At 43.4% G+C, this 24,632-nt stretch overlaps 1 protein-coding gene across 2 annotated transcripts in view; it reads left to right on the forward strand.

The window, feature by feature from the left end:
* The first annotated feature begins 12,374 nt into the window (after positions 1–12,374).
* Positions 12,375–24,632, forward strand: part of GAD1 (glutamate decarboxylase 1) — a 47,155-nt gene continuing 34,897 nt past the window's right edge. Inside the window, exons 1-3 of one of the 2 annotated variants that reach the window (XM_073305805.1) lie at positions 12,375–12,739; positions 14,119–14,265; positions 17,648–17,710. In XM_073305805.1, the coding sequence (XP_073161906.1) occupies positions 14,196–14,265; positions 17,648–17,710 (133 nt within the window). In that variant the 5' untranslated portion in view covers positions 12,375–12,739; positions 14,119–14,195. The remainder of the gene's footprint in view (positions 12,740–14,118; positions 14,266–17,647; positions 17,711–24,632) is intronic. The other variant, XM_073305806.1, reaches the window with a different exon arrangement.

A 24,632-nucleotide genomic window follows, 5' to 3' on the forward strand; every position in this document is an offset into this window, starting at 1 on the left:
GTTATCTATTTTATCTCCAGACATCAGCCAGAACTTTGAAAAGTCATGTCTTGAGCTAATCAATCACTACAGTGAGGTAAGTCCCACTGCTCTGATTTATAAGATTGTTTTGTAAGGATGATGCACCTTTTATAATAAAATAAAGCTAATTTGCTTAAATGCTGGTGGATCCAGACCAGCACCCTCATTTGAAGATGATGTATCTGGGAAAGTTACCAGCCTACATCAAAGAAAAAATGAAGTTGATTATGGATCCAGGCAAAACCCCATGAGAGAAACAGTCACTCTGACCCAGAAGGTATAGGTGACAAGAGGCACTGTCCAAGGAGGCAGAAAAAAGACCTTTGATGTGCCAGGCAGCGTTTATGTCCTAGAGATTGGAAAAACTGAGCTATTGTTAGAAGGTAAAGTGCCAACCTCCAACAAGAAATCATTCCCCAAGAAGCAGGGATAAGAAGGTAAAGTCTCAGCCTTTAGGGAGCCTTCCCAACTGACATGGTCAAAGAAAGGTCAGAATACAGGTGATAGGACTTGGAAAGGCCAAAAGAAACTGTTAAAGGGCATGGTGCCCATATTAAGCAGATGGTCCAGGTGATGGATGACAAACTAGAGCTTATGTCGCTGTTTGTATCCTCTAGCCATAAGGCGTATGTAGGAAGACAAGAAACCCCCAGATCTAAGGTGGCCACACAGGAACCACCTCCCCAAGATAGCTGACTGGGACCTGATAATACAGGGTAAATTCCATGACTGAGGAAAACAAACTCCCTAATAGTTCAAAAATGAGAAGTCACATTGCTGGCAGGAGGACTTGTCAGGTGTATCCATTTTTTTTTTCTTTCCCCTCTACTGCTAATAGGGAGTTCAGGGAAGTTTGTCTCTGAGAGTTTATCCCAGAAGATGCTGCCAGAAGATTGTACTTTTGGACTAAAGTGGAAGATGCTGTGATATGCACAGAGCTCCTTGATTTGGGAGCAGAAGTAACCCTCATGACAGAGGGAACATTGAGAAAAGTAGGGCTAACTTCACTAGCTATACCCAATACACCATGCTGTGGGGTTTTGCTTAATTTCAAAGCTTTGTGCACATGAAAGCAACATACCCAGTTTGTCATCTGTGTTAAACTAAGAGTCTGTTAGTGAGTAATGACCTGTTAGCCTGCTTAAAATTTCTAATAGATTACAATTCCTACAACCTGTGGGCACAAGTTAAAAAGCCTCTGGCATGTAAATTACCCACATGGGAAAATATTATGTAGATATGGTTGTGCACAACAGTCCACAGTGCTGAAAGTGCAGGTTGGACGTTAGGAAGAAACACAAATGTTAATCCTTGGAAAACTTGAATTGCTACAAGAGTAGGAAAAACAACTATCAATGCAAAATCTGGACAAAGAATTAAATGTGGAGTTTATTTAAAAAAACTGGCAAAGAGGCACATGAAATCCTTGCTTCACAGCATGATAAGCATGGGATTGCTGACTGCCTCACTAACATCCCTAAAAATCCAGACAACCAGAGACCATACGTCTGCCCCATGCCCCCATATAAAGGGAAAGGGGGGTTGGTAAATGAAGCTTTGCTAAATCTCACCTTTGAAAAAACCCTAGTTAAAGATTTCCTAGTCAAGCAATGAAGAGAGAACCGATGCCCATAGCAGTAGTCCAAAAGACTGAAATCCTTAAGGTGGCCCCACTGTGGAAAAAGTGTGTGAAAAGCCAAGAAGTTTATGCTTTAAACATTCAAGTGGGCAACCCTGCAATACTACATTGGGCTTCAGTGGTTACAGGACTAAAACTTGCGATTTATCTCAAAGCAGACTTTCTTGTCCAGGTAGATTTAATAAACAAAATGTTGTGGTTCTGATTTTGAGGGATGAGCAAATGCACCCTAAGAGCCAGAGCATCAAAGATCAGGTCAAAGCATTCCCCAGGTTTGATAAGTAACTTCTGAAGCTGAGTGGTTTATCCCAGCTGGTGTGATAGGGATGCCCCTACACTTTGCAATATAGAAGGGAGAGAGACCAGGGGGTGAATGTGCTCCCTTTAATCTCTTCACAGTAGTTGCTGTCCACACAGTTGAGACCTTTTGTGTATCCCTGTCACAGATCCAGCTGGGTGACCCCTGTCAGCCACTCACTGGACTGCTGTGAGGGGAATCCAAGCCTCTGTGTCCCTTAATTCCCTGGGTGTTTTAATCTGGAGGCAGAATAAAGTCCAGCCACTGCCTCAATCTTGTGGTACCTAGGCATACTCTCCGGGTGCAGACCTTCTATCTAACACCCCTTCTGAGAGTGGGAACCTGCTGTCCAACTGCCTAACCCCTCTGGGCACAGAAGTCACCCCTCAGGCTTCCTTCTACTTAAACATCCCCTCTTCCAGAATTCCCCCCTGAAAGTAGGACATTTGTGGTTACAGTTTAACTCTCGGGGCACACAGCAGTTGACATACAAGAACACTTTGCACAAGAGTCTAACACATTTTATGCTCCTTTTATACTTTAATTATATAAGCACAGGAGACAACAGCTCATACAAACCAATAAACACTACATACATGTCCCTACCTCTATTTCCTCACTTTCCATCTTATATCCTTAGGGACCATCCATGTCCAGACAGGCAGGGTGCTCTTTATCTCATGGGACATTACAACCTGGGTTGCTTCCCCTTCATGGACTGCAGAAAATGGCTCCTGTCCTGAGCAGAACATCTTCTGTCCTTTTAAAACTTGTTGGCTCCCTTTGTGAGGTGACACCCTCACCAGCTTCCCCCACAAGCTCCAACCCATGCCAAGTGACTTCACTGTCAAGGCGACCTGTCCTCTGACAAAACCAGTTCCCTTGGACAGAAGCTAATCTCCTGGCTAGAGTGAATAGACTTCCGGTGCGCGGATACTTAAAGTAACGACCTTCTATTGTCAGCCCTGTAGCAATATGTGCTGGGACTTCCTTCATGTTGAGCTGCAAACAGACCATAGAGAAAGCAAAAGTCTACACCTTCAAAATGGAGTTTGTAGCTTGGAAAAGAAACAGAGTTCATAACCTTTCACAACTCATAATGTGCACAAGGAGATTCCTAAACTGTCACAATTCCCTCCTTAAAATTCAGTCAGAACGCTATTACCTCCTGGTTACCAATTGCACCCCTACAGAGATAAACCTCTCCGCATGAAGTGAAATTAGCTATCTAGTTGATAAGGGTTTCTACTTATTTGAGCTCTAAATTTCTACAATTTGGGTATTACCCGAAGGAATATTACAGGTTAGAAACCCGAGAGAGACAATGCAAATGCAATGACATCGGTAGGAATGGCTTGGTGCTTTCAGTAAAAACCTCTTAGGAAAAAACAACTTCTCTTGAAAGCCCAGTGCAATGTAAAAAACCCAGGCATCCTTTGACTTTGAACAAGAAGTAGAGGAAAAAGTACACCAGGCAGATGCTTTAGAGAATAGTCAGCAAAGTGAAGAATTGAAGCAGCTACAGATAGCACACCGTGAAATATTTGCAAAGAACTTTTGTGACTGGAGAAACAAACCTACAAAGGGTAAGGTCCCCACAGAAGCAGGAGTGCCTCCTTTTTTTAAAAGGCAATTTAGAATACTGCTTACTGCTTACCAATCTATACAAAAGACATTAATTACACTCTTAAAACAAATAGCATACAAAGGTGTAACTCTGCCTTTAATAGATCACCTTTGCCTGTTCAAAAACCCAACAGAAATTGGTGGCTTCTGGTACACTATAGACAGTTCAACCAACAAGTACCATTATCATGGTGCCTAATGGAATACATAGTTCAGAAAATGACAGGTCACTGAGGCAAAAATTTGCTCTGGACATGGGAAATGTGGTTTTGAACCTTAAATGTAGATCCTGGTGATCAATATAAATTGGTCTTTTCATTCAGTCCCTAAGAGTACATCTGAAATAGGTGCCTTTGGGTACTCTAATGCCCCAGCTGAGTTTAACATTTTGCTGCACAATGCTGTGTCAGATGCAGACGCTAAAGAAAACTTGAAATATGTAACAATGTGCTAAGAAGCTGAAATTCATGTTGTCTCCGTTAGAACAGGCTGAAGCTGACATTTTCTTGCCTAAAAGCCAGTAAGGCAGTTCATGGATCGCTTTTGGGAATAAGTGGGAGATAGGGGCACAGAGTGAAGCAGCAGTGTGCATACCCAGAAGCAGAAACTTTTACTGAACAAGCTTAGGTGCTGAGTTTAGGCACTTACAGGTTTAGGTGGCAGCAAAGTGGGGGTTTAGTGGATTGCAGTGGTGCCTAAAAATGGGATTTAGGCACCGAAATCTGGGGGTTATTGTACTTATGCAATGATTTAATCAATTCTGGTCTCAAATTTTATTCTTGGTGGCTCACCAATTTTAACGTGCATTGTTGTTAAAAACCTTACTGTAACATGCATTGTAACCTGAATTGAATTCTCATGTTTTAGAAATTTATAATAAATTAGTTAGCTTTATAGTAGCTTATGGTTGCTTTTTGAGAGCATAAAAACACACCAAATAGGTTTTCTCTGATTAAAGGGACTCTAATTAAACGTTGATAAATTGTTTGTCTGAGGTCCTGAAAACCCTCTTGTTACTACACAGCCCTGTGAAGGAGTATGTAAACTCCTGCAAAATTGCCATTCACTGAGTGACTTCTACAGCTGACTTTTTTTTTCTGATTAATCTAGCCACTGTGATACAGAGTAGATTAGCAACCTTTAGTTTCCCCTTTCAGGACAGAGTAGTTTCTGCAAATATTATTTCACAACCCAGGGTAATAGAGTAATTTAAAAAGAAAAGGAGTACTTGTGGCACCTTAGAGACTAACCAAATTATTTGAGCATAAGCTTTCATGAGCTACAGCTCACTTCATCGGATGCATACTGTGGAAAGTGTAGAATATCTTTTTATATACACACAAAGCATGAAAAAATACCTCCTCCCACCCCACTCTCCTGCTGCTAATAGCTTATCTAAAGTGATCACTCTCCTTACAATGTGTATGATAATCAAGTTGGGCCATTTCCAGCACAAATCCAGGTTTTCTCACACCACCACCACCACCCCAAAACACACACACACAAACCCACTCTCCTGCTGGTAATAGCTTATCTAAAGTGACCACTCTCCTTACAATGTGTATGATAATCAGAGGCTCGTTCACCTGCACATCCACCAATGTGATATGTGCCAGCAATGCCCCTCTGCCATGTACATTGGTCAAACTGGACAGTCTCTACGTAAAAGAATAAATGGACACAAATCAGATGTCAAGAATTATAACATTCATAAACCAGTCGGAGAACATTTCAATCTCTCTGGTCACGCGATTACAGACATGAAAGTTGTGATATTACAACAAAAAAACTTCAAATCCAGACTCCAGCGAGAAACTGTTGAATTGGAATTCATTTGCAAATTTGATACAATTAACTTAGGCTTGAATAGAGACTGGGAGTGGCTAAGTCATTATGCAAGGTAACCTATTTCCCCTTGTTTTTTCCTACCTCCCCCCCCCCCCCAGACATTCTTGTTAAACCCTGGATTTGTGCTGGAAATGGCCCACCTTGATTATCGTACACATTGTAAGGAGAGTGGTCACTTTAGATAAGCTATTACCAGCAGGAGAGTGGGTTTGTGGGGGGGGGGGTGTGAGAAAACCTGGATTTGTCCTGGAAATGGCCCAACTTGATTATCATACACATTGTAAGGAGAGTGATCACTTTAGATAAGCTATTAGCAGCAGGAGAGTGGGGTGGGAGGAGGTATTTTTTCATGCTTTGTGTGTATATAAAAAGATCTTCTGTACTTTCCACAGTATGCATCCGATGAAGTGAGCTGTAGCTCATGAAAGCTTATGCTCAAATAAATTGGTTAGTCTCTAAGGTGCCACAAGTATTCCTTTTCTTTTTGCGAATACAGATTAACACAGCTGTTACTCTGAAAAGAGTAATTTAAGATAGGATTTACTTCAAATTTAGATAAGCATGTGCTATTTCTTTGACATAATCTCTCTCTCTCTCTCTCTCTTCCCCACCCCCCTTATTCACACCTTAAAAAGTATTGAGGAAAAAATCTTTAAAACAGGTGGCAGGCATCCCCGCCAGGTAGCTTAAAAAAGAGGAAGAAAGGTTACTTAGAGGAAAAGGTTATCTCTTTAGTTTTCTTGGTCTTCAAAGCACCAGTCTGAACTGCAGTTCAGGGGACTAAGTGATATCATCTCTAGTTGGTACCTTATGCTCTCTGGCAGACTCCCTTTGAAGCACCTGGCTAGTCAGTTGGCATAGGCTTGGTCCCCTCCTTCCTAGGGGAATGGGATGGTAGGGGCAGCCCTTTCTAGTATTGTGGTGGCCTAGGAAGATCACCTGGATCTTTACAGTTGCAACTCTAGTTCACTCCATCCCTTGGCACCTCCCCAGAGATCTGAGCAAATCAGGGGATCACTCTGATAACATGGTCCAATCTGAGCTGAGGGTGAGTGAGCTTGACATTTGGTCAGACTGGAAAGCCTTATCTCTTATTGGCAATTCTGTAATGACCTACATCACTGGACTATGACAGATTAATCCAATAATATTAAAAATCATGGGATCAGCAGGAGTTGACTCACAGATGTGGCCTAGCTTCCCTCCTTTGTGCGAGTACAGACGTGGTCTTCACATGATCAGTGTTGTTCACTCATCCTTCCGCTCGTTCATTTAATTCTCACTGGGCTTTTTACTGGTAAAGAATTGGGAAACTAACAATTTTGCTAAATTGGATTTGCTCATCTCTTAGCAAAAAAGTTGTCAGATTTTATTCATATAAATCCTAATTAAACTAAGGAAAAAATATTGTTTCCAGAATCTAAAGGCCTCATTCAGATAGGACAATGCAGGGGAAATGGGCCTATTTACAAAATGTATTTCTCCAGTCATTTCTATGTCGTAATTTTCACTCTGAAAATAAAATTGTTCAGTTATTTTTGAGTGGATTTATCTCTTCCTATGCTTCTTTTATTTCAGTCAAGGGCATTTCACCTTCCATTTTGGAAGTAAATTTGATTGGATTGCTACAGTACTGCAAATGGGAAGCTAATAGAAGGCTCAAGACTACCAGACTTGGTGATCTAGAGGCCTACAATTTCACTGATGCCTGTTCAAGTGTAACCTATGTAAAAATTGTCAAGCAGGAGATTGACCTTCTCCATAGGAGAAATACCACTTTTAGGTAGGAGAAAAATATCTAATCAAGGGCAAAGTTTTTGTTATAATAATCTTGCAAATGGATAAGTTGAGTCTGATTTAAGAAACCTCTGTAGGAAGCCTTCATATGCCCAATGTTATAATCCTGAAAATAGCTCAGGTCTCCCAGGTCTGGTTATACTCTGAAAAGTGACTCTTTACATGGCAAGAGGTTCCCTGTTTGCTGTATCTCAATTATTCCTTATCAAATGCACTTTTGTTACCACCCCCAAAAGAATATATATTCTAATTTCCAGCCCTCCAAATTCTACCTAGGATTTGAGATTCAACCTGGGTTCTTTACTTTTTTTGTATATTACCACCATTACTGAAGGTTCTGTGGGCCTCATTTATGCCCTTTAATTGCGTTGTGCAGGTATAGCTGAGTGGGAGGTAAACAATGCTATTGACAACACACAGGAACGAATGGAATCCAACTCTAGCTATATTAACACTGCGGGATTAATTGGGGAGGAGGGAGTAAAAAATTATGAATCACAAAAGTAAGCAGCTGCAACTCTCTAACTACTCCCAAGGAGCAGATCTGCTGAGTAAAGTACCATTTTTACAAAGTTACTTTTCAAAGTAGGACCACCTTTTGGTCCTTTCATTAAAGAAAACTACATACGTTTTTTTTCTTCTTGAGATTAGACGTGTTTAGAATAGACAGCAGCACAAACAAGCGTGAATAAAGAAGGGAATATCTTGCATTATAGGGAGACCACAGTGTATGTAAAATAATGTGATTTCTGATTAGACCTTTCTGCATGTCGTTCATTGCAGGGGTGCAGAATGTGCTAGCTGGCATCCTTTATTTAGCTATTTTTGAAATAAGTGATAGGCCTGATTTTAAGTGTGGAACACTTAGCATAGATCTGTGGCTGATCAATCATAAACATAAAGCAGACGGTCTCTCATGCAAGGATTTAAAAATAGCATCAACAGTGAAAGCAACCTTTTATTAAGTACAAGTAGATAACTATACACAACAAAATATTTTGCAACAGCTCAGCATAACTAGTTACAGTGGTTACAAGTGTGATGTAATGAAGAAGCATGAGTTTTGAGTAGAATATAATTTTTATTGTGACACTAGAGGCCCCAACTGGGACTGGGGTATGTGTGAGGATTGTACCTGCCCCAGGGAGTGTTGTCTAAACATATGAGGACTGAGACAACAAGTGTAGAAAAAACAAATGAAGACAGAGGACAGAGTATTGGAGAAACTACCATATTTGGTAATGCACTTCCTGAAACTCTAAACAGGCAGAGCTAGCTTCCAGTGTTTGGTATATTGTATCTTAATGACCCTTTCCATTTGTTTTTATTCAGATCTATGTTAATTTATATATGCACCTTAATTATTGAATAGCCATATAGGGATAGCCATACAGATATTTATTTTTGGTTCCGGTAGCCTCCCAGAATTCTCAAGGTTCATATTAACTGCTCCCTGCTCACGGAGAACTTATTTGGATGAGTTTAAATGGAACCAATACTAGGTGTTAAACAATACTTGTATAGGAGATTTCTAACCTGCACCATGATGATAAAGGCACCAAGAATGTAGCACTACAGCATATTATATCCTACTATCTTTGAATTTATACAGCAGGTTAACAGTTTTCATTTGACATATTTAACTCATTCAATAAAGGTATGTAAGTTTAAAGAATGGAGACACTCTGTCAGGTTTCTGACTTGCAAAGCACACAACAGAAAACAATTGTGTGCATGGTCTGTGTAAGGGGCACTCAAACAAGGCAGCGAAAGCACAATTTACACACATTTTTAAGGTAAAGTAACTATACAAATAGTTCAAGTTTGTATCACAGAGTGAGGCCTAATCTTGAGAGGTACTGAGTACCTGCAGCTCCCTCTGAAACCAGTGTCTCTCAGCTTGGACCCTGTCTAACCATAGGAAATAATCTTTACAACTGCTTAGGAACCTTTTATGTTTTAAAAGTCTAAATATTTACCATGTTTCTGAATTTTGAAAGCAAATGCAGGGACTTATGCTGGGAAAATGTTAAGGGCCTAATACTGTTCCCACCTTCTTCCCTGGGTGTCTTGCTTATACTCTCCAATGGGTGTAAAATGAAACTCTAGGGCCCTTAATGTAAGGATGGATTCTACACTCGGTGTAGAACACCCTCGCCTGCCCTTGAAGCCACAGGAGTTGATGGTTCGGCCCCCTTGAACTGTACATTAATTCAGATGACACGACACAGAGTGAAATAAACGCAGTAAGTGTAAGCTATACATTATTGCGTTCACTACAGGCCCATCTCCATTAAGGTTACTTTTGTTCAAAAGCTGAAATTGAGAAATAGCGCCATCTGCAGGAATTTTTCTTAAAACATTTTTCCCCTTGTAACAAAGGCTATCTTCACTACTGTTGTGTTTATCCCGGGGTTTTCCCCCTCTGCCCTACTGAGTCAAAATCAATAGACTGCTGCACCCTTGTAAACGCCTTTTTGAAATCACTTTGATTCAACTCGGATTTATTTTACGTTTGTTTTAAATTATAAAATTACGTTCCTGACTAATCTACACTGGGGACCACAAATTTGTATTTGCCCCCTAGATAACCGCTGCTCCCTAATTTGGTTTTGACAAAGCCTCTGCCCGGTGAGAAGGTTCGGACTACTGCTGTGACACAGAAGCTGCTGGCACATAAATACTCCCCTTGTTGATGAAGGGGGTTGCCTTCGATAAATGTAATATGGGCAGGGTGTTATGTTTTGCATGACACTGCAGGATTAAAAGGATCTAAGCAAATGCGGTGTGTTATTGAACCACCCTTTAGGAGAAGGATGTAAAATGATCTTTAAGGCATAAGAGCACCTTAAATTCAGACCGAAGTTCCGTATCTATCCGCCTTGACAAAGAACTGACTTCAAACACAAAACCTTTTATCTGCCAGAGCTCTGGTCAGGTAAATGTGCCCGGGTCTGGGGGATTCGGGTTCGAAGGGGGGGGGGGGCTAAGGGAGAGAGAGAACCATGTTTTTGCTGGTTTTGCATTGACTTCAAGGCTCTGCGTGCTTTTCTAAGGCAACCTCCGTGAGAAAACGCTCAGCGTGTGCCACTGGTCCCCTTCCCTCTCCCATCACTCAGCTTTCCCCTTTCCTCCCACTCTTACTCCAGCAACAGCCTGAAATAATTATGGCCCTGACAGCTCCCTGCCTTCCGGCTTCGCTCCCAATAGTTAGTTGAATTATTTGAGTGGATCATAAAGCTGAAGCAAAAAACCTTGCGGGCAGTTTGCATGTACGTACAAAACCCTCTAAGGAAGAGGCGTGAGGTAGAATCGTCGCCTGCCCTTCAAAGTGCTAATTCACAGAAGGCACCGGCATCGAACTCCCTTATCGTTACATGATTGCTGTCCGAGGTGCTGAAACCAGCGCGGGGGTTTTGACAGCTAAATGAGCGTGTAGGGGTGAATGCAATTTTCTTACTCTATAGCCTATGCAGGAATGTTCTGCTGTCTACTGGGTTGCCATTATTCTCGCATTACCTTTTCGGTTGGAAACAGGGTGCTTGCTAAACGTCGACTAAAACATGCAAAGTTTGGTCCGTTTGCCTTGCAATTCTAAACAGCACTTTTCAGAACTCAGCCTGGCGGACGTTCGTGCCATTTAATGATTTGTTGTTTCAGACGCTGAAACAACTCTGTCTTCAGCTTGCCACTGACAGCACTTTGGGTTCTAATAGTTTGACTTCCCACTAACGAGTTCGAGTTTTTCTTGAGCCTCGACGTGTAGATATTCTCTTTTACCCGAAGGCACAGCTTGAAAAGTTTCAAGATCTAGAAGAGTAAATGCACCCATTGCCATATTTTGTATTAATTTTCTAAAAGCAAATATATTTATTTACAATTATATAGACAATTAACTATAATTGCATTATTCTGTCTCATTCTCTGTAATGAGCAAACGTTCTGTCTCATTAGCTGAAACATCCTTTTAATAGTTTTCCCGAGAATAGCTGGAGCTATTAGATCCTTTCAAAGTATATTTAAAAGATGCTTTTTTTTATTCAGAGTATTTTAGTTGTGTGTCCATTTCCTAGACAGCGCGTCTTCACGGCGGAGCGATAGTTCTGGGCATTTAGTGCTGTCATTCGGTAGTTTGAATGGAGATTTTAAGGTGTTTTTTTCATTCTTCCAACTACCAAGTCCTTCAGAAAGGACACGTCTGAACCTGTTATGCTGCTAACATTTCTGACTGACGAACACTTCTTTGACCTCCATAAGACGTTTCTTTTTCAGTCATTGCACATTCCTGCAAATCATGTACCTGTCTTCTTTAGAGACATTCGTATTGATTCATATGTCTAGTTACTTCAACAATTTGAAACCTAATACTTCAGTCCTCATTGGAAATTGCTAGCAAAACATCTCCTTTAAAATGTAATGCTCTTCTGAGTTTTAGAGGCTAAAAACAAAAAGGTTTTCTGAGTGTATTTATTTTTAGCAAGAGGAGGTTGGTGGTAAGTCCTGGATCTAATTAAAACATTTAAACTAAGTCATAAAAAAACAGGTGTTCCTTGTAGCCATGGTAAAGACCAAAAGATTCATCCGTCTGGATCTTTGACGCCCTCTGGTGGAGACTCACAAAAATAATTACTCATAGCTTGGGGGGTCCTAAAGAAGAAAAAATGAATGGGGTATAATATTCTGATCACAGTGAAGAGTGGGGGGTATTTTTGCTAAGCCCCATTTAACAAAGACACTGCCTGAAATTATTCCTGAGATAACGTGTTTTATATGGTAGTACAGTGTGATATGAGTTAGAACAAAAGAGACTGAAAGGCAGCTAAAGTTGAGATCAAATAGCTTTCTTTTAAAGAGATGATTTTTTTTTAAAATCGACTGTTTGTTGGCAGTCACGATTGCTTCGTGTTTATATAATGAACGTTTTTGTTGTGTTGGAGATAACCCTCTCGGGCTCAGAAAGGACTCAATAGGTATTTTAAAAGATGCACATCGCCGAGCGGAAGTGTCTTTCCTACTAGCCCCCCTGCCCTTCTCTGAAAACAGAGCGTGTTGAGTACGTACTGTATTACTCATAGGTTCAGCCTTTCTGGGTGCATCTTCGTGATCTGGATTCATAAGCGAGCTATAAAACCCCGAGGCGACCAAAACACCTGCAAATAAGTCACATTAGCCTGGGAAGGCAACACTTGGGCGCGTGATTTCCGACCCAGCAAACTGACCTGGTCGATCTCCCCCCAGCCTGCCTGCTTGCCTTCCATATTGAAGAAGAGGAGGTGGTGGAAGCGGTGTGACTCATGCCTGCGTCGGAGCAGATCACCCGGCGATTCACGCTTTAAAAAAAGCAAATCCAAGTACTTGTGGAAAAAGGTCATCGCGAATTAAATTCCGAGGCGCGATTGGTATTCCGACGTCGTTTCTCGCGGAGTTTATAAGCGGCGACTCCCTCCCAAGGTTAGAATCCCCTGGCTTTTTGGACACTTGGAGTAAGGGTGGGTTCGCTCTCCTCCGCGGTAAGTCTCCTTTTAACTCTCCTCACTAGATTGTATTATTCAAGCCTTCAGGAGGCTCTTTCGGAACAGGGGGCTTTTCCCAAAACCATTTTTGTGTGGCTGCCCTGTCCAGGGAGAAATAATATGCATTTTGAGACAACCGGTGTGGTAGACTGTTGGGCTAACCTGTTACTTCACTTCCAGGCATTGTCCAGTGAGTCCCTCTGCTTTAGGATGTCTATTTACATCTTGGTTGGTTGTGGGTTTTTTTAAATAATTTACCCGTTTACCATTGAAATCACTGGCCCGTTGTATTTACACGCTGGTTTTAATCCGCGCAGTGAAAATGAATTTTTTTATTATTGGCTTCGGAGGAGGGGGCTTCTTAATTTACTGGACCTTGATTTTCTTTCTTGATTTTTCTGGATAAAATAAATCAGACCCAGCCATGGGTGGGGACCATCAGAAAAGCGAGGCATTGACCGGAGGTTCTCGATCAGCGAACCAAAACTGGTTATTGGAATGCAATGTCCGCCTGTAAAGAACTTAACAGCTGGCTGGGAACAAGGGTTAGTCCATAAGAGGTGGATCTTACTATGATCACCTTTTTCAGCTACGTACCCCCTGATAGCATATGCCAAAGTTTAAATGTGAATGGCATGGTTCAGTCGTGTGCACGTTGAACGTGCATCTATGCACACACATGAATACATGCATATAACACACATACGCGTACAAAGGCAAAAAAGAAAATGTGCCTTTGTTACCGGCGACAGATCTGAAGATTTATATATCAATCCTTCCTGAATACTTTCGTATTTAATCTGATTAATATTTCAGGGACTAGACGATAAAACACAGAATCGCAGCAAGAATTCTGTTGTGATTGTAGGTCATTTTGACTGATAATTTAAAAGCCTGTTTTATAAGTTGGTTTCAATTTGACATGAGCCATAATTGCCCTCTTCAGTGGCCATTGATATAATTGCGATAGACTTCATGGTCTGCTAAATCCATCATTCCGCACAGGATATAGCGCTCCAACATCCAGCAAAGAAACGATTTGGCTCTTCAGTCTATGGAAGAATTTTCTAATTGTCATGTTTCCATGTTAGCTACCTTAAACTAAATAAGTGTCCGCGGCACGCCTTCCCTGAGCTTTCCTTTTCATCGCTTTGTGTTTGAATATTTTTGCCTGGCTAAGAAACGTCGTGATAAGGACTCTTCTACTCGAGATGCAACCCTTTGTGCAGGCTTTCCCAGACACTGTCACTTCGCGAGGAGTTTAATTGCTTATTGTTGGCTGCAGAATCATACCCTGACTAGTTAATCTAGACAGGACTCGCGTTTCATCCTTTCAGGAGACCAGATCTCTAAAGCCGCCTTTTCTTTCCTTCCAGTAAATTCTTTACTGTCCATCCACCAGAGAAATATTGGAGGAAAATACTGGACCAAACGACTTTGACTTTCTGAAGTGATGGCATCCTCTGCTCCATCCTCCTCCAACGCCAATCAGGACTCCAACCCCACTAATTTACGACCCACAAGTAGGTTTTAGTCTTTCTCCTCGTTTTAAACCTGTTGGATGCTTTATCATTTTAGCATGGCATTTCGGTGAGACCAAATTCGCCACAAAACGACAAAGCTGGAAATCCTTGTTCCATGCCCTTAAATTAGGTGTGGAAATTGCTCTGTAGAAAGATCCCATCTTTCTGGTGGTTTAAAATCAGAGGCTGCTCCTTAGATTTTTCACTAATTTTCTAAGGATGCCGAAAAGCCTCAGCTCCAGTAGCGTTTGGTTTTACAGGCACATTTTGGGAGATTTAGAAAATAAACTAACTCCCCAGATGGCTAGAAAGTCAAGATTTTTTTTTAAGGGGTGGAGGGAACTGACTTGGTTAGAGGGTGAAACAAGACCCTGCGTGTGAAGTGTGTTCCAGACTTGCATTTTATACTGCTAATGCTATGGCTTCCTTTTTGCTTACATTGAGGCCTATAATCAACTGAAATTTCGATGCTAATTGTAGCTTTTCAGAGCTCTGTATCCCTAATTGCTCCGAATTTGCCTTGAATTATTGAGGTGTGAGTGGGAAGCAGATCTGGTGCAGGTGGAGGGAGAATCGTTTTTTCGCTCTGCCTAGACAATTCAGACAATCAACTACCAAAAGAAGGGGGGGGGCTCGATGACATAATCACCGGAGACAAAGAGGGGGGAATAGTAAGAAATAAAAGCTTGACAGGCACAGTAACGCGGGGAATAGCTTTTACCCTGAAAGGGCTGCCTGGGCTATGAGGCATGAACATTAGTGTCATTATTGTGATTATTCTGCAACTGGAAAGAATGGGCGGGGGACACCCACCATGCAAAAACCCCACTGGAAAACAGTTCGTTTGTGTGAGGTTTGAGTTGTTGGGCGGGAGGGCGTTGTCTTTTGCTGAGATGTCAGGACTAAAATCGGATTAATCAGAAATTCAGTTTTAGGAAGAAATAACTATGTCTGCCAGCAATACAAAATCCCATTTTCTCTCTGTATCTACGATGGATTAGCAAAAAATGGTTAGGGGACAATCTGATAGGGTTTAAACTTTAAAAAAAAATCACCCAGAGGGGCACTTAACGAAATTCTCTATCTAACCAAATCCGTGGGCTAGAAATAGCCCAGGAGTGCAGAGCTCCCTCATCCACACGAGCTGTTTCCCGCCCTGCTGTTTTCTTGGCCGCCTGGGCGTTGACTGGGGAGGGCTGCCATGTTCCCGGACTAAGTGCTTCTGCCCCTGGCTCCCTTTGGCCATGGTCTTGCTGTCAGGCTCCATCTTATTCTAGCCCTTAAATGCCTTCGGCTGCTTGAAGTGTCCGAGCTCTTTTTCCAGGCTGTCACTCTCTCCTCTCCTGCCCCCCTGGGTCCGCCTCTGACCCCTCCAGCCCCCGCACCTCTTCCCTCCTGGCCAAGCCAGTCTCCACCCCTTCGGCTGAGGTCCCCTCGCCCGCCACCTCCTGCCTTGCGGTCCTGAGCCTCGGCTCTGGTCCTGCCCAGTCTGTTCCCCGCCGCTGCCTCTGCCCAGCCCCTCCTCTCCCGCTCGCTCCTGCCCGCTCCGCAGCCCCGGCTATTCTCGGCCTCTCTCCCCGGGCCCCTCCAGCCGCCCCGGGTTCCCCAAGCCCCCTTGCCCTTCTGAAGCTCCCGCTCCCGCCCTTTCCCTGGGGTGACCTCCCCTGTCTATTCTCCAGCCAGCCCCGGGCCAGGGCTCTGGCTCCTCCTCTCCAGCCCGTCGCGCCCTGCCGCCCCCTACAGGCAGGGAGCCGCGCGGGCCCGGGCGGCGGGAGACCAGAGGCGGCAAAGCCGGTCCCGCCTGTGGCCGGACGCTGAGCGGCAGCTGGGCGGGCTCACGCTCCGGACCTCTCTCCAGGGCGCTGGGCTCGCCGTGCCCAAGGGGGTGGCCCCGCCTGCCCCAGCCGGCCGGGCCCTACCTCCGGCGGTGGCCTGGCTCCATCACCAGAGGCCCGGCGCTTGCCTTGTCCGCCAGCGGCTTGTGAGCGGCGGGACAGAGCGGGCCCAATGCCCCGGGCTCCCCCGGCTTCCGCGGCGAGTAGCGGGGGATCCCAGGGGCCCAGCTCCGAGCCCGGCCCCACAGCCTGGGCGGGGCGCGTGAGCCAGGGCAGGCGGCGGGGTGCGGTCCCTCACTGCACAGGACTCGCCCTGGCTGTGGGGCACGTGTTATACCTCGACTGCTCAGTCCGGTTACGGACCGGCGCCAAGTAACCCGGAGCCCATCGGGGCCCACGCCCTGCCGCGGCTTCGCCGCCCAGCCGGCGCTCTGCGCGGGGAGGTTTGTTAGGGGAAAGACTGGGCCCGTTCTTTCCCTCCTCCGTTCTTCTCTATCCCCCTCTCGCCCTTCTTTCACTCGTTGCCTGGTTTTGTTTTTCCTCCGTTCCCCTCCCGGCGTTGTTTTCCGAGGGGCTAGCTTGCCTGATCTTTTCACCCCAAGCCCCTTACTTGCTTCACGTTAGCTCAGGTGACCACAGGAGCGTGCCCTGCGAGGAAACAGATCGAGGCAACTGGAGAGGGGCTGCGTATGGTACCGTGGAAATATACCCGCTACTTACGCGGTGTAGCTGCCTGGCACTGTAGGGGGACAGTAACCTCCTGGTAGCTGAATGTCGGCAATTCAAACCGCACACACACACGCGGCAAACGCCAGGCAAAGAGAATTGTGATTATGTCAACGATTGCTTCTTCTGTCCTCCTCCCTCTCCGCCCACACCCACACGCCCATCCCCAGTTCAGCGGTGAACCCTGCCGGCAGTGCACTGTCTGAAAGCACAGCCCGGGGGTGGGGTTGAATGAAGGGACGGCTGGAAAGTGGGGAGCAGAAGTAGGGAGAAGACGTGAGACGCACTAATGTGCTGCCCACTGTCAGTCCGGCTGAAGCTTATTCATGCAAGTCCGATCATGTAGTCAAATACTATTTTTCACCCAATTAATTCCTGAACTCTTCCAGGACCCCATTTCATGCCAGTTTATTTTAAGCTGCCATTTTGTTGGAGGCCTGCCAATAAATTATTAGCTATTAAGGTCCCAGATGCCTTTTCTTTCTTTCTTGATGGGCTGGTGTGACATCTCGATGGTGCTGCTGATTTGAAGACAGAGTCGTCTCTGCCCCGGGTGACTCCAGACGCTGGTCCAACACAGACTAGGCGCTTGGAGCCCTTTTAAAATGGTGATCTCTGAAATTATCTGTATACCTCCTCATAGGGCAGTGAGGATGAGGGTGGAAAGGGAGGAGGAGATAGGCAAGAGGCGGAGTGTATATTGTATTGGTTTGGGGGTATTTTATTACAATTTAACAGCAGATGCCCCCCACATGGAAGTGTCTGGATCTTCGCCCCTAGTGCCTGGCTTCTGTATTATGTGAATCTGTCTTTTGTTTTAGCTTACGACACCTGGTGTGATGTGGCTCATGGATGTACCAGAAAAATTGGTCTCAAAATATGTGGTAAGTGCAAAGAGGCTGTCCATAGTTCGCAATGTGCATTTGTGACCCTTCTTCTGTCTTTGAGCCCCTCCATGCCTGGGAGTTTCTTGTTGCCAAACAGAGCGCTCTCTCCTGGTATGAAGCAAGGCTGAGAGAGGGAAGCTTTAGTAAGCCATCTCTTTGTATTAAGATAACTCAGAAAAGGGAACAAAATGAGAAGAGATGTGCCTCCTCCCAGTGAGCCCCAATTAAGCCCCTAACCTCCTTTTAGTAATTTGTGGGAGGCTGCGTGAGCGCCGCTCTTTGCGGACTCTTCCGCCCTCTGCTGTCAGAAAAGAGCAAGGGCAGCGCAGGGCTTGGAGGCGCAGCACCGCCCTAACTCGGTCTAGACACAATGAAATCCCTGGTTCATTTCACCCGACCCCCTTGTGCTCGAACCTGCTCCAGTTGAAGTCAATCGGAGCGCTCCCATCGACGTCCCCGGGAGCAGGTCTGTGGCTCAGAGCGCCGCTTTACGCAGCTTTTCATCCCGGAGGTTTTCTGAGCCACATTTAAAAGCATTTTTTCAAGCACTGAGCTTGGGAGAAAGTGACCGAGTCTGTGTGGGGCTGTGGCGGGTGGTAACCCATTCCAGCACTATTTGACCTGCTAAAAACGAAGCGTTGTCTCTATGCTGCTTCTTTATGAGAAGAGCTTTGAGGAGCATTGTAGCTCACCATGGTCTCCTGTCTGATGACACAGCTCCTCTGAGCTGGGGAGAGGGCTAAGGGGAGGCGAAAGTGGCAGGGGCTGGCGCAGAACTGGTGGAAGCTTAATGAGACTGAGGGAGCGGCCAGAAGGGCGGCTGTGAGAAACGAGCAAGGTCTTTGCCACATCTCACTGTCTGAAAATTTTCAACCTTATCAGGCCGGAAAATAGAATCTCCTGGGGTGGAGGTGGGGGGAGAGATTAACGAGAGCCTTATTAAACAGCAATTCGTCAGAGCGCTGTGTTTGGGAGATAGTGCTGGCAGCCAGTCAGCGTGCAGGCCGATTAAATGAAGGAAAGGAAACAAATATACAATCAGATTGCAACGTTACAGCAAGAGATTCATTTACAGATAACAAGCTGTCTTCGCCTCTCCAGATTTCTTCACCGCGCCTTCCCTTTTGAAGACAAAGAGTCTGATCTTTATTATCTGATGCCAAACGATCATTCCTTTTACGCAGCATTTCCCCCGTTATGAATAGGAATTATTTTCTCCCCATTCTCAATTACCTTTTAGTAAGAGGACCATTTTAGTGTGTGTGAAATGGGCGGTGAGAGCGTTTTATCAATGCAAAGAACTATTTAAACTCCCTTTTCCCTAATCAAAGCTCATTCGCTAGATGCTTTGTTACATGGAAGTTTGGATTCAGGAAATTGTAGGTTGCAATTTTTTTAGCCCTCGGTCTATTAAGAAGTTGCATTGGAACCCAATGGTGCTATTAACGGGTAGCAGCTTAGTTCTATAAATAGCCCCTGATCTGGGTTTAATGGACCGTTCCCCTACGGGTCCCTTCAGTGTCTGGAGCTATGGGCTTTTTCATCATCGTTTTAATTTAGTACGGCAAGCAGAACTGATAAAGTAACGCACCGCTGGGTTTGTTCTGTGTTGCTAGACTACCAGGGTTATGAAGGGACATCACAGCACCACACAGTGCAGGTGTTAAATAAAATAAACTGAAAATGAACAATCCCACCATGTTGGATCTGAAGAAGGAAAAGGACTGTTGGGGGGGATTCAAACAAATAACCATCTGGTTTCCAAGCAAGCAAACAAACAAGGATTGAAAGGACACTGTATTGCATGAAGGCTTACTTTTATTTTCAGTACTATTTATTTTATTACTCTTTTCTGCTTTATAGTAAAATGATACACTCGGTAATAGTGATAATACACGGTAATTCATCTAATACAGTGATTTATTTTACTCAGCACTTGTATAAGTACACACACACAATTAATCACACTGCTATATAGCTCAAGCATAGGAATAAAAAGTTACCCTTGGAAACTAAATAGCGTAAAAGCTGAATGCTGCCAAATACCATTTTTTAATTACGGCTATTTAGAAATATGACATTTGAATATTTACAGTCGATTCCTCTTAATTCTACACAATATTGTTTCAGAGCTTACATATCATGGAATTACAGAGTTTTACAGTAAACCGGACATTAGTCGCTCCTGTCTGTCAGGGAGAACTGCTGTTTCTTGAAAACCATTAATTTTGAACGCAAACTTTAAATGAGATTCAAAACATGGTTCAAAGCAAAAGCAAACACGTGCGCAATGGATAACAATGTTTTTGTATATCGTGTATTTTAAATTTTTACCAACTACTTGTCCAAAATGTATGCGGCATATCTTCCCTTAAATATGTCTGTCTGCCCTCTTATCTAATTAAAAGCCACAGTCGGAAGGGGGAAATACCTTTTTATAAGCAAATGTATTTTAAATGGCTTGATTGATTTTCATTGAAAGCCAAGTTTGCTGGCCGTGGTCAAGGTTTTCACTATGGGTGTAGTTTGTTTATAATCTTTCATTATGACCCACTCAAAAAAGTGTCCGCTCCAGACTGCTATCATTGCTGACGGGACCCCATTCGACAAACACTTGATTTTACTCCCATTGAGATCAGTGGGACTACGCGTCCGCGTAGGGCGATGGGGCCCAGTCTGCTTTCACGGCTGATGATGATACTCTACAGAACAGCAAGTAACACGGCACGGGGGGAATTTCGAAGGCGCCTAAGTGAGTTAGAGCATAAGTCTTACTGAAAGTCCGTGAGACTTTTGCTCATGACTCATCCAGGCGCTTTAGCAATTAACACCCCAGGGAGATACAGGTTTATGATGCATCTAGTACAAAAGATTTATGTGTGTATGGAGGGACTGTGATGTTGTGGTTAAAGCACTGAACTGGGAATTGGGAAATCTGGATTATATCCCTCCTTCTGAAGTCTATTTGATCTGCAGTGTAAGTTGTATAAAAGACGGTTTTACGCACACTATCCATTCCCCCTTTAGAGTGCAAATGCTATTGTTTCTTATCCATTTTATTTGTTATTAAGCCTGAGATTCAGGACTCTAGTTCTGACCCTTCTGGTACATTCCTGAGAAAAGTAGCTTTTAAAAATGCTGCCCATGCAAAGCTATGAAAATAACTTGCAGTTTAATGTCTGAGTGTAGCAGGTGCTAATAAGGGCTTTCGTCTTCTCAGACGACAAATTGCATGGACAGTTATTTATTGTCCGCTGCTTCCACTGTCTCTCCAACATAATTCTTAATTTAAATTCATAAGTGGGATACAGATATTTTAACGTTTTGATCTATTCATGTGTTTACCCTCAGGCACAGAAACAGCCTCCAAGTAAAGCCCTAGCATGGCTACTCTTTTCTGCTTTCCAATGAGCTAGTTAGGCGTTTATAAATCACCAGTTCCTAGAAGATGCCCAGGGGAAAAAAGTAGGCGGGAAGAGAAATTGTTGCGCTGTTGTCGGCCAATCAGAAAGCAGTAGACCATTCTGTTATTGGTGCAGCTTTTAACCACTTTGGTTTCCCTTATGTTATAAATTCACCAAGTTCCATTAAAATAATATTGTGGTCGAGGAGAGCTCCACAACGTACACAGGTATACCTGTAGGCAAATAAAGTTAAAGCAGCAACAGCCCCTAAATTCAGTCCTGTGGTATGTAGGCCCTCAAACCAGCCTTTTCTCTTGTAGGTTCTCAATAAGGCCAGGTGGTCCTATCCCATGTGAGTCTATACATAGGTGGAAATGCGCCAACTCACAGTCCTGAGCCTGAGTCACGCAAAATGTCCATTGATTTCTCTGGACGCTTTGGATGAGCAAAAAATACAAGAGGAGGCCCCCAAGTTGGCTACTAAGTAGTTATATAAACCCATCTCGGAGCATGAGTCTCACGTCTGGGGGTACAACCGTGTTCTCAGTGACTTGTAACGTTAACCAGCGCTGCTAGATTCTCTCTGCTAAATGACAGGTTTCAGAGGAACAGCCGTGTTAGTCTGTATTCGCAAAAAGAAAAGGAGTACTTGTGGCACCTTAGAGACTAACCAATTTATTTGAGCATGAGCTTTCGTGAGCTACAGCTCACTTGAAGTGAGCTGTAGCTCACGAAAGCTCATGCTCAAATAAATTGGTTAGTCTCTAAGGTGCCACAAGTACTCCTTCTCTGCTAAATGGGAATCAAGACTGATAAAAGTCCTTACATTAGGGGTGTGCGCTCAAGTGAAGCTGTCACTTACTATTAATAGCGGCAGAGAGTCCTGTGGCACCTTATAGACTAACAGAGGTATTGGAGCATGAGCCTTCGTGGGTGAATACCCACTTCGGCGGACCCAGAAAAGCTCATGCTCCAATATGTCTGTTAGTCTATAAGGTGCCACAGGACTCTTTGCCGCTTTTACAGATCCAGACTAACCCGGCTACCCCTCTGAAGCTTACTATTAATAGTTCAATTGCTTTGTTCTGGAATTAACCTCATTTGCCTTTATTCACTTTAGATTAGTTAGATAACAACATAGACCGGGGTTTTGGGGGAACTTTCTTATTTATGTCAAAGGAAATATTGCTGTCTTTTAATTTGGACAAGGACTCTGGTTCCGTCTCCTCGGTAAGGGGATCAATCTGAGCAGTGAAACACTGCGACCGCCAAGGAGAGGCAACCAAGCAGTTGCCAGCTATACCAATCCCTTTAGCATCTAGACAACTTCTCCAACCATCTTAAATACAATCTTCTGCCTCTCGGGAGGTAGTTGTCATCTTGTCTGTAATTCAAGATCTGCCCCTCAGCTTAGTATTGGAAATATTTTAAATATATGTTTATTTTCACTCTATAATATGAACGCCATAAGGGGTATGCAACAATGAGGAATCGCTGTATTATTATTTTTCAGAGCAGTTGTCCTTTTTACAGAACTTCTTGCACTGAATATCTCAAGAAAATGTCTTCTTGTTTATATGGAAAATAATATGCTTCCTGAGGCAGACCATACACCCGGTATAGCACATGCCTACTTTGTTATGCTACAGCCTGTTTCTCTTTATTCGAGGATCATTTACTCATAAGGTTACAGCAGTTAGGTGGGTTGTTCGTTTGTCTTTTGTTTGTTGGTAAGAAATCATTTATTTTTAATACCTGAACAGCTCCCCTTACCATGCACTAGATCCTAGACGCCCTTTAATTTTTCTGAAGTTTCCGGATTGGAGGCTCATGCTCTTAAATGCATGAGGTAGAGGTGAGAGGATGAGAACTACAAGCTAGAGCAGGTGGAGGTGATCATCAAGTGGTGGTCCAGAGTACAATGACTATCTGGGGCCATCCTTGTAAACCATGGGATAGTAATCCTCAATTATGGGGGTAATCCTGTTGATTTCATTTGGCTGTTTAGGTGATTAAGTGACTCGTGCAGTGAGGGTTTGTTGTCCTGCATCCACCTTTTAGTGTTGGTCTTATGCGACAAATTTCTTCTCTACGTTTGAAACTGAAACGAAGAACTTCCAAGACCATCAATTTTCAGCTAGTGGCTCAGTTTAACTGTTCCACAGGTATTACTCTGTAGCCAATTAGTTCATCTAGTTATCATCGTGTTATCTAGTTTTATGGTAAACTCTGACCCGTATGCTATTTCATATACATAACAAAGCAGCAGAGGTGATTTTTCACTCTGTTGAGATTAAAACTGTAGCAACAGGAGCTAAATCCATTGTGGTTTAATACAGAATCATTCAATTCAATTTAAATAAAAAAGGCTATCACTCCCTCTTCTTTGCATTTTGCGCTCCAAGTCTACTGAGCCAATCTGTAAAAGGAACTCCAGAGCCTGCGGATTTACTGCGCAGTAATTGAGAGCAGAATCTCCCCCTCCCCACCCCCCCATATTCAAGATGTATCTGCAATTTTCAGTTTGCAAAAGTCTAAAATCATGAAGGCTATTTCAATCGTCAGCCCCCCGTAGCATTTACCTATGAGAGAATAAACCTCTAGCTAGTTAGTATACTGGTTGCTGAGAGCCCAGAGTCTAGAAAGCCAGCCAAGGGAAATGGACAGAACGGAACAAGGAAAACAGTTACAGTGTTTCAGAGTAGCAACCGTGTTAGTCTGTATCCGCAAAAAGAAAATGAGTACTTGTGGCACCTTAGAGATTTATTAGTCTCTAAGGTGCCACAAGTACTCCTTTTCTAGTTACAGTGTTGGCTTTTCCTACACGCAGTCGATCTCCTTAACTGGTAACACGAAGTGTGATTGGTTTTGATGGATTCAAATTTGATGGTAAAGGGTTTTTTTCAAGTGCTAAGGCTCCAGAGGCTGGTGGGTCAGTGGGAACCTTTGGATGACAGATGATTGCAGTTCTAGTTAAATGTTTACTTTATCAGTATCCCTTTCATAATGTCGAATTACCACAGAATGTGCCATTCTCAAACTAAAACAAAACTATGGCACCGTTTGATGTTAAGTGGCTACAGAGGCTGAAGAGTTGATCATGTCTAAAGACGTTTCTCTAAGGTCTCCAATAAAAGCAATGTTGCCAGATGGGAAATAAAAATCCATTTACTTCGTTAACACAAGGAGACAGGTTTAGCTGGTTTACTTTGTTTAGCTAGTGTGGATTGAATGGCAAATATAATTATTGTTTCATTTCTACTTTGTGCACGGAGAATATTGTTGTTTTCTATTAGGATATTGTATGGAGCCCATCGCCGAAGTACTTCAGCGCCTAAAAATATTGTCATAATGATTATTTCTATATAATCTTGTGTGTTAGAACTGTATCTCTGATAATAGCAGATTTTCTGAGGCCAGGAGGAAATGGTTAAAAACACAGAAATATTTTTTTACCTGAAAATCAGCACCTCCTCACTTTTTACTGATATTAATTTATCATCACTAATAGGGAG

The sequence above is a fragment of the Lepidochelys kempii genome, chromosome 11 (genome assembly GCF_965140265.1).
Source record: "Lepidochelys kempii isolate rLepKem1 chromosome 11, rLepKem1.hap2, whole genome shotgun sequence".
NCBI lineage: Eukaryota > Metazoa > Chordata > Testudines > Cheloniidae > Lepidochelys > Lepidochelys kempii.